Source organism: Grammomys surdaster, unplaced genomic scaffold (assembly GCF_004785775.1).
Source record: "Grammomys surdaster isolate TR1022 unplaced genomic scaffold, NIH_TR_1.0 843, whole genome shotgun sequence".
In the NCBI taxonomy this organism is placed as follows: Eukaryota; Metazoa; Chordata; class Mammalia; order Rodentia; family Muridae; genus Grammomys; species Grammomys surdaster.
This window is the reverse complement of record NW_021605262.1, coordinates 4,699,742-4,710,231: the sequence shown is the minus strand read 5'-3', so window position 1 is coordinate 4,710,231 and position 10,490 is coordinate 4,699,742. Positions and strand designations below refer to the sequence as shown.

Here is a 10,490-nt window from a genome sequence, read left to right as displayed (position 1 = left end):
GTACCACTGTTCTGGTGAACATCAGTGATCTTGAAGCTAGTTGCTATAGTATCCTGATTTTCATATACGCTCTGTGTGTGTGTGTGTGTGTGTGTGTGTGTGTGTGTGTGTGTGTACCTGGGACTACCTCACTTCTTGCTCCTCAGGCACTATCCAGCCTGTGTTTTGAGACCGAATCTCTCCCCGACTTGGAATTGAACAACCAGGCTAGGCTGGCTGCCAGCGAGTCCCAGAGATCCCTCAGTGTCTCCCCAACACTGGGTTACAGCTCAGTTCACCTAACTGCATTTTTATTTTTGTGGGTTCCGGAGACTGACTCTGGTCCGCAGGCTTCTACAGCAAGAATTTAACCACCGGGCTCTCTCCTCAGTCCTCTTCATACCTTTTGGAGGGTGTAATCCTTCACCTGTTTTATTTCTCCATCTCTTATATAGGTTTCAAAGGATGGATCTGCTAACAAATGTGTCTAAGAGTTATGTAGGCATCACACAGGAAAACTATAGAACCTGCTGACCGATGCAAGGAGCCACTGACCAGATGCAAGGAGCCGTGGCGTGTCCCGTGAGTGACAGCAAAGTTCCAGATGCCAACATTACCAAGAGGGCTTCCCCACACAGCTGTTTTGCCTTGCAAGCCTAAAGGATGAACTCATCTCCATGGACTTTCCTACCAGGCTAAGAAACATCTGCTATCCTTCTACTAAGTGAGGCATTTAACAAAATACACTCGAGCCTGCAAAACTTTACGTTGTGTTGTGTTTATTCCACTGAAAACCCGAAGCCCGCACCCCAAAGGAGATGGCAGGCAGGGCGGGCACTGCCCCTTCCCCTGCCCGCTATGTACATTCACAGTTCTGATGCGTGGACTGAGGTTACTAGCGAGAGTCATCAGGAGGATGAACATCCGTCCCAGGTCTGCTCAGGATTCCTTCAACATGACCAGTGGCATTCCTCAGGAATCCGTCACTTGCAGATGGCAGGGCAGAGAGCCCCAGCCTCGGACATCTTAGTTCATCAGCCTCCTTCATTGGCCTTTTAGTGGCTTTTCTCTCGGCTGAGAATTTGTATTCTACAGTTACAAAACCAACCCGTTAGCTACAAAGGCTGTGTTCACATTTCATTCATACCTAACCAGCTGAGAGCTCAGAAATCAATCTCCCTGCCCATCCCACGGCAGTGTGACGCTGTGTGACTGAGGTCGACAGGTTTTGTTTATGTATTTTTCTTAGGGGGAAAAGCACACACTAACACTCCCTCTGAGAAACTCAAAAAACACTTTTTCCTGTATTTACTGGCCTGGTGGTCATTTCCTATAGCAACGCCCCAAATGAAAAAAAAATCTAATTTAGGAGGAAAAAAAACCAGGATTCCAAAGCTTTGGAAACCAGCTAAACCTATAGTCACTGTGCTTTACGGATAAATCTGTCATAAAAAAAAGATGAAACCAGGTATTGCCAAAGGAGTCAGCCTGGACCCTGTTCCTTCCTGACTTCACGAAGGGCCAAGCACAGCAAACTCTGTGGCCTGTCCCCTGCAGCTGTCACCCCCAGAGAGTAAAGCCACCTACGCTCGGACAGTGGCTGCTTTTCCTAAGTCACCATGGTAACTGGTGTAAAGAGAGGATGATGGGCTTTGGGCAGGACCTTCTGGCCACCTCAGTATGTCTGCTCAGAGAGCTAAAAATCAGCACAGAAGATAAGGAGACGCTTTCCAGTTCTTTCCCTCTGGCTGACTCTTTGCCCACATTCAATGCTTTTACTAGTTACATGAAGTAGACTTTGTCATATTGAAACTGAAATACCAAAATGGTAATGTTTATAAAAAAGATGGAGATTCAAGAAGGCTTAAGGAAAGCAGAAAAGGATCCTGGGGAAGTCTGGCTAAATGTCCCAGACCTGAATGGGAGGAGGGCAGACAGGCCCTGTATGATGCAGCCACCAGGACACCTCAGAGTCTATCAAAAGCAAGCCTGGAAATAAATATCCTTACGCTAATGTGAAAAATGAAGTAGAAAACCAATTTTCTTTCTTTCTTTTTTTAAAAAAATGTTGAATGTTTTCAAAGTATCTAAGTGAGGTTTATAAAAGTGTCACGAGCTCTTGTACAAACACAGACACACTTAGAATCCGATGATGCCCCGTCACGTGAGCCAGAGACGCCAGAGGCACTAAATTAGGACAAGGTGACTGTTCCAGGGTAGGTATGTGCAGCGTGCGCACAGAGGTCCCGCACTGTGCACACTGCACAGACAAAGAGGGAAAAGACCAATACAAACTCAAGACCAGCATACTCTAGGTAAGGACACAGCCATACCTGTGCCCACTCAACCTGTGGAGTCCTGCCCCACAGGGAGGCCCCGAGCACCCACCTGCCTGCCTGCCTGCCTGCAATGGGCAGGTGGGACACACACATACAGCTTCCCTGCAAATGCCCAGCTGGGCCCTGAGACAGACTTTACAGAAAACAAATAACATCACAAGTCTTTTGGACCTCAGGTCTGCAGACATACAGAGATGGCGTGAGGAGACAGGGAAACATAGACAGCGGAACACACACGAACAGGCTCCAGGCCACTGGAGGCAGGTGGTGATGCGGGAGGGGGCCTCATCCCTCCTCCGGAATCTTCCATTCTAGTCTGCTTTCTTACAAAAATTCTTTCTCCCAAAGTCTGAGTTCTCAGGGCTGAAGTCAATGCAGAAGCCATTGGGAGTTGGTGCTGGGGGTGTCTGTGCACAGCTGTCAAAATGTGTCTGGTCAGGGTATAAGTAGTCCTCTGCGAAGTCAGGGTACATTTCCGCAAACCCACAGAAGTCATCTGCAAAGACAAGGAAGCTGATTATTGGGACGAAGAGAACCCCATTACCGTGCACTAGTCAGAGACCCCCCACCACTAGAAAGGTGAATTTTTCAGGAAAAGTCATCACCCCAATGCTGGTGCAGTAACCAGATATTCCTCAGGCCAGGGCCCAAGTATAGGGTTCTGGTGCTAAAAAGACTTCAGGAGAGCAGCTCCAATGGAGCTGGGGTGGGTGTCCTCCCCACAGGGTACCCAGGTCAGAAGCTCCTGCAGCTTCTTCAAGTGATCCAGTGCTATGTGAGGGGAGGGGGTAGCTTGGTGTGTGCAGATGGGGTAGGGGCTCCATTCATGTCCTCTGGCCTCCCAGGCTGGAGTGTCCACTATATCCTACCTCTGTTTCACTTACCAAATGTGATTCTTCCCTTCTCTTCCTGGTCTATAGCCTGGAACAAGTCAGTCACTGTTAATTCTGATACACCTAGTGCTGTCTTGAGGATGCAGGACAGGTTGGCTTCATCTATGCTGCCATCCTCAGGAGATCCATACATCTGCAAGGGACAGTGAAGAGTTACACTGGGGACACTCCTTCTGGTGTTGGCCATGCCTGGTATGTTTTCCCCAGTGCTCCTGACCCCACCTTGTCCAAACAGCTGGCACCCTGGAGCTAGTGGTACCTACAAGCAGATGTTAAGGTCCTGCCTGGGCAGTTAGTTGTGCCTCTGCCTCTACTGACCTCTGCAGGTTCCTTATGGACATTGCACAAACATGTCTTGGTTGAGACTCAGATGCTATAACTGTGGGAGCAAAGTAACATGCAGAGGGAGACGGAACAGAGACTCAGCTCGAGCAGGAAGTACCAGAAGGGCTCAATGTGTCAGAGCAAACCTGGGGCTACAGGGCTCTTGCAACAAGCAAGAACCAGGAAAGCAGAACAGTGTGCCTCTGGTGCCACCTCGTGGTCAATGGATAAACTGCAGAATCATTTGGTGATCAAGCCTGCAATGCACTGGGGTTCTGAGGCTGTGGTTCTGAAGAAGGTAAGGACTAAGTCTACATTTCTAATCAGAAATCTTCATTGTATGAGAAAATGGACAATAGGGGTCACAGAAGACATACATACTGGCCTGTGAGTTTCTCTTCCCATTTACCCAGGCCATTAGTTGTCCCTAAAGTCCCTATGTAAAACTTTTCTACAGGAGTGATACTAACAAGAGACCTCAAACATGTATTAAATTTCACCTCCAGGAGTACCTAAGAGTACCCATCTCTGGGTCCTATTCGAAGCCACAAAGCTGTTTTACATTTTGTGTGAGGATCCATACAGTCACACAGTACTGCAGTGTTGCACAGGGAACCTAATAAACTCATTTACATTGCCAAGCTGGACTTGCAGGACTCTTTCATTGGTTTGCTTATGCTCTTAGACTGGGTGAAGAGATGTATCATTCTAGGAAGTCCTGGAATGCCCAGCCTTGTTACAGAACACTCTACCTGTCCCTGCCACTACTTGTCTAATGTTCCCAGGGCTATTATGTCCTGGGGACAGCTGATAAGGGTACATGCAGGTGAGGCACTTCAGAAGTCAGAGGGGTAACATCTGGCCCAAGGAGTGAGGTATAGTGGGACATGGCTATCTGTGGGAGATGTCCCCTGTCCTATCACAGTGAGGATATAGCCCCAGCATGACCACCAGGATGATGGGCTGCCTGCCGCACTTGCTCTTCCAGGCAGCTGTGAGAGGCTTGGACCATGTTCTACTGTTTGGATAGCCAATGAACCTGAGTGCTGGTTGACACCATCATACTCCACTGATACAACAGATTCTATTTGATGGACTTTATGGTCCAAGTGGGATTGAGCCATCAGAACAGAACAGAGTGCAGATACAGGAGGGTCAGGATTCCTCAACCAGCCATCAAGTGTTGACACCATAGTATTCTCCTGGAGTGACCCACATAAGTGACCTTGGTAACTGGGGATACTTCCTAGCAGTGCTCTGGAGAGGTACACCAGGTAAGAAGAAAGCAAAGGAGCTTTTGGAGGCCATGAGAGACTAGGGGTTCCTAATACCTCTGAGAGTATCTATGAGGGTGCTCTCGGATAATCCTGACTAACAAGGAAAGATGTACTCTGAATATGGTGGTGGCATCCCATGAGCTGTGGTCAGCTGAGTACCAGCATCCCTCTAGTTCTGGTTTCTGGTCGTGGCTGCCTCACACTCCTGTGGCCCTGCTTTCTCTGCCATATTGGACAGGAGTCCCTTAAACTATAAACCAAAAACCCTTCATTTCTTAAGTGGCTTAAGATTTATTTATGTGTATGTGCTGTATGTATGTATGTATGTATGTGCACCATGAACAAGCAGATGCCCACAGAGCCCAGAAGAGGGAATCATGGTGTAGGTGTAAGCCATCTGACATGGGTGTTGGGAACTGAACTCAGGTCTCTGTACAAGAGCAGCAAGTGCTCTTAACTGTTGAGCCATCTCTCCTGTCCCTCAAGTGACTTCTTGTTAGGTATTTGGTTACAAAAATAGCAAAGGTAATTGATAAAGAAAATTACAAGTGGAGGGCCCTGCTGGGCATAGGAAGAAGAAGAGAACCTTGACCTCATGAAGGCTGGATGCCCCAGGAGGTGAGAATTTTGAGGGTGGGGAGGTGGGAGTGGGGGGGTGTAGATAGAGGTTACATCCACAGAGAAGAAGGAGGAGGGGCGAGGGGATTGGGGGTTCTGAGGGGGTGGTGGGGGATGGGGTAAGGGGACAACATAGGAAATGTAAATAAATCATCCAATAAAAAAAAAAAGAAAGAAAATTACAAACAGTTTGTCTTAGTTAAGGTTTTACTGCTGTGAACAGACACTATGACCAAGGCAACTCTCATAAGGACAACATTTAATTGGGGCTAGCTTACAGGAATAGAGGTTCAGTCCATTATCATCATGGTAGCATCCAGGCAGGCATGGTGCAGGAGGAACTCAGAGTTCTACATCCTCATCTGAAGGCTGCTAGCAGAATTCTGGCTTCCAGGCAGCTAGGATGAGGGTCTTAAAGCCTACACCCACACTGACACACCTATTCCAACAAGGCTACACCTTCTAATAGTGCCACTCTTTGAGCCGAGCATATACAAACCATCACACAGTTCTTAAGCCTTTGGAACGTTTAAGGGGGAGATTTTGAAGTTTGGAGATGCAGGGTAGGAAACACTCTGGGCATGTCTGTAATGGTGTGTCTAGAGAGGTTAACCTAGGGAGATACATTTTGAATGGAAATACACTTTGAATGACATAGTAACATCCCATAGGTTGGGGTTCCAGACTGAATTAAAGGCGGGGGTCAGGGGGAGGCAAGAAGCCAGCTGAACACTGGCGTTCGTCTCTTGCTTTCTTCCTCTAATGCAACAGAAGCAAACTACTTTACAACCTAGCCTTAATGACTTACCCACTACAGCTGTCACTTCCTCAAACCACGGCCCCCTAAACCTTCCCTCCTTTAAGATGCTTCTGCCAGGTGTCTGTCACAGTGATAATAAGATTAACTAACAGATACACAAGTCCCTCTCAAGGAATCCACTTACCTTGAATGCCAGCTGGATAGTAGCCAAGGTCTGGGATGGCCTGCACACCACAGACAAGGCGACCACATATTCACGAAGGTCTATCTCACCACTACCGCTCTGCAAAAGAGACACACATTCAGATGACGGCTTGGTGGCCTCCATGTCACAGGGGACCTCTAGCTAACTGGCTCATCCCAGGCTGACTTGGTAATATCTACATATATAAAACTCTGATTCCCAGATATACTTGCTTGAACCCCATTCAATTCTCAAACATGAAGCTTTGCTAGAAAGCAAATCAAAGCCTGCACTTGGAGAACAGGCTGGCCGGCATCTTTGTGGGATCCAATCCACTGAGAATGGCTTACACATTCATAAGCCAGAGGTTTTGCCCTGAGCTCCCCAGTGGACTCACCTCGTCAAAAAGTGAGAACATGTCCTCTAGTGCGTCTGAGACAGGAACTTCTAAGTAGGCTGCAAACTCTGGAAGCCCGATCTTCTCTCCTCTCTTCATCCTGGCACTCTCTGAATATTTGTCTAGATCTTTTTCAAGATTTTCTGGTTTCAGTCTAAATAAAAAAATGAGGGAAAAGTTTATTGATAAAACCACAGCATAGAAACTAAGACGGGAGACTTACTTTGAGGTTTGGGGACTCATCAAAATATTTTAAAAGTTTCTTAACAAGCAGAAAGTTACGTTTCTGAGCTTGGCACATCCTCAGTTTACAAGATGCTAGGCTTCTGACTTCATGTCTGTCTGCCCCCCTGGGTTATGTTCCTAGGACAATGTACAAGGGCAATACCCATACACACAGGTAGTGTCCAACAAGAATGTTTTTAAGGTCCTTCAATGTGGCCTGTTGATGACACCTAAAACCCAACATAAACAGAGGAAGAATTTCCTAACATATCTCTTGCAACTTCAGCGGGACTGGGTTCTAACAAACGCTCGAGAGCTACAGGCAACTCACCCAAGGCCCCTCACGAGTCTGGCAAACTCTAGCAGGCAGGTGTCAGCAGGCAAGCGAAGTTGTCCTTCTGCCAGAGCCAGCTGACAGTCCTCAAATGTGTAGTCGGTTACCGAGACACCCAGGGCTCTGCAAGAGAGATCCTTCCATCAACCCCACCTCTTCACTCAGCAGTAACAGTAACTACAATAGCTACAATGAAGTAAGTGTCAGAATGCAACATGGTGGACAGTCCCTGATGATCTGGGGGTGGGTCACTCACTCTGTCAGAGCAGCCCATGCCAAGAGGAAGCTGGGGGGGGGGTACACCAGAGACATTGACTACAGGATATCCTAGTACCAGATTAACATAGCCCTCCCCTCAGGGAAGGCTGCTGATCACCATCATATACCCTTGTCTAAGACCAAGATGGGTTCATCCTTCCTCCTGGAACCTAGACTGGAGCTGGTTTACCCATGTGTAGACAAGGCCTTTGCTGAGGTCACATTAAGTGCAAATATTTTAGCCATATAAAACATTATTTTAAGTTATACACTGAGAAGAGAAATTTCTATGAACATAGACAGAAGCCAAAACAAGAGTGACTGTCACTTCCTAAGAATGTGCCCTGCACAGGGTATCTGAGAATAATGGAGTTCTGCTGTGTCCCACATGCAGTGAGCACACAGGCTGGCATTGCTCAGACAACCAATGGGATGCCTGCTAAACCATGGTGAAAGCACACACTAAGCACTATCAACTCTGGTCGTCAGGTTCATCATGTGCCGTGAGCCCACCAGAGGCGAGGGCTGACATCCAGCAGAGGCTTAGGGCTATGGTAACATGGTATGTTTTCCCACGGTTAACAAGGAACCTGGGGGGGAGCTGGAAGGGAGGAGTTTTCCCAGATGCGGCCTGGATCCCAGGCATACTCCTCTGGGTCCAAGGGTATGGGCAGCTTTGCCACTATGTCATTGAAGTGGACACAGACAAGCAGGAAATGTAACTGTTCTATCCAGGAAGCTGGTCCCTCCCATGGTCTGTCAATGGAAACTTGGAGAGAATGGGCAAAAGAACCACAGAAAATCCTCAAACAGGAACTGACATCCCTGCCACTGGAATGTTCCCCAGAGCCAGCCTGAATGAGACTTTTACATGAACCCTGGAAGAGAGGAAGTAGGCTATATCCAGCAAAAGCCTTGACTGAAGGCAAGGGTGTCAGTGCTGAGTCCCCAAGGGAAGTTGAGTGCTGAGTGCTAAGTCCTTAGGGATGGTTGTACAGAATGCTCAGTCCCACAGGAGCCCCACAGCTACAGTCCGCATTTCACATGGAACATGTGTGCTCGGTGGCCATCTCAAACTTCCCTTTCTCGGCACTCAGGCTGCCCAGACCTGTGTCTACTTATTCCAGTTACCCATGCCATGAATACCAGGTGTGTCTGTAGTCTGCACAACTGCAAGGTGTGCATGCCCTATATGCAATCAGTATAGCATAGGCCCTTAGACTGACCAATGGGTCTGGAGGAGCTACTGTGTTATCCCACAGGGTCTCTGCAAGAGGCCAAGGTCTTGTCCTAAGAATTGAACTGTCTATAAAGGCTATGCCAGATTTCATGAAAAGACACCTCCCACCTCATATTAAACATTTATGGAGAAAAGCTCACTAAGCTCATTATGAAGGAAAACCCATTAAAGCTCCCCTAGGAACCTCTTTAAGAAGAATGGGCTTTCCTTTCTTTTGAGTTATTGGCCAGGGTTGTCCAAGAGACTCCCAAAATATTCTAGGCTACCACTACTGCCCTCAGTTGCCCTCAGAGGTAGAAGGAAAATCCCTATTTCTGAAGACACCAGGCACTTTCCACACAGGGCCCAGAGGCCTCCATGCTGGATCTGACCTTAAAGCCTCCTTCCTGAAGGTTAATTTTTATGGTACCAGAATACAGTATCTTGCAAGCTTCCAAAGGAGAGAAGTAACCATCAGTGCTACACAGGTGTAAGACGTAAGAACCATAACTCTGACTTGATGGCTCGGTTACCCTAAGGGTACAGTAGTGGCACACAGACCTTGGCAATAAGAAAAAGCTCTCTAATTGGATTTAACAACACCTGCTCAGTAAGAGGGAAACCATGTCTGGTACCAGAAACCCAGCCAACTACCAAGGGCTACTTAAGTCATGGATCTTAAAAGGGAGCCTGTAACTGCTACATCACTAAACTTACCACACAATCTCTAATTATGATTTAAATATTTGCCCTCATATCCATAGATAAATGTAGTTCTCACCCCTCCTCAAGGAAACTTCCCTTTGCAACAGAGACTACCATAGAAAACTACTACAACCGATCAAAACACAGAGTTGTAGAACCCAGCGTCAACTGATAAAATACTCTTGCACCTACTACTCAAGAATCATCATGGGGGCTGGAGAGATGGCTCAGTGGTTAAGAGCACTGACTGCACTTCCAGAGGTCCTGAGTTCAAATCCCAGAAACCACATGGTGGCTCACAACCATCTGTAATGAGATCTGATGCCCTCTTCTGGTGTGTCTGAAGACAGCTACAGTGTATTCATATATAATAAATAAATAAATCTTTCATCGTGGAAGAGCGGGCAGAAAGACTGTCGAGGCCAGGGGAACAGGGAGTTTTCTGTAAGGTTGTGTCTCAGAGAGGCTACACCTGTGGACTCTTACCAATATGGCTGTCTAAACATGACTTGAAGAAGGCTGGTGCCAGTAGACATGTTAGTATAGACGGGGAAAGTTCAGGAGGCCTATGTAAAGAACTGCTGGGAACTAAAGAATCCGGAGAGTGGGAGAAATAAAATTCCTAGGGATGAGCACACTGATTGCTTACCCAACACCAGTCAGCCCTGGAAACATACATACATTATAAAAACCAAACAGGTTGTATTTATGTATTTAGCAACACACACACACACACACACAGACACACACAGACACACACACACACACACACACACAGACAGACACACACACACACCCACACACACACACTTAGAGAAAAAGAGGTTGCCAGGAGGCAGGGGCAGCAGATCACTGAGTTTGAGGCCAGCGTGATCTACAGAGTGAATTCCAGGACAGCCAAGGCTACACAAAGAAACCCTGCCTTGAAAAAACTAACTTCCCCACTACTGAAAAAAAGGCTATGAACTTGAAAGAGAG

At 47.3% G+C, this 10,490-nt stretch overlaps 1 protein-coding gene across 1 annotated transcript in view; it reads right to left on the bottom strand.

The window, feature by feature from the left end:
- Nucleotides 1-741: 741 nt before the first annotated feature.
- Lpcat1 (lysophosphatidylcholine acyltransferase 1) overlaps nt 742-10,490 on the bottom strand; it is a 52,751-nt gene continuing 43,002 nt past the window's right edge. Inside the window, exons 10-14 of the mRNA XM_028782730.1 lie at nt 7,328-7,453; nt 6,772-6,925; nt 6,375-6,473; nt 3,203-3,344; nt 742-2,814 (exon numbers count right to left, since the gene is read on the bottom strand). Of these exons, the coding sequence (XP_028638563.1) occupies nt 2,630-2,814; nt 3,203-3,344; nt 6,375-6,473; nt 6,772-6,925; nt 7,328-7,453 (706 nt within the window). The 3' untranslated portion in view covers nt 742-2,629. The remainder of the gene's footprint in view (nt 2,815-3,202; nt 3,345-6,374; nt 6,474-6,771; nt 6,926-7,327; nt 7,454-10,490) is intronic.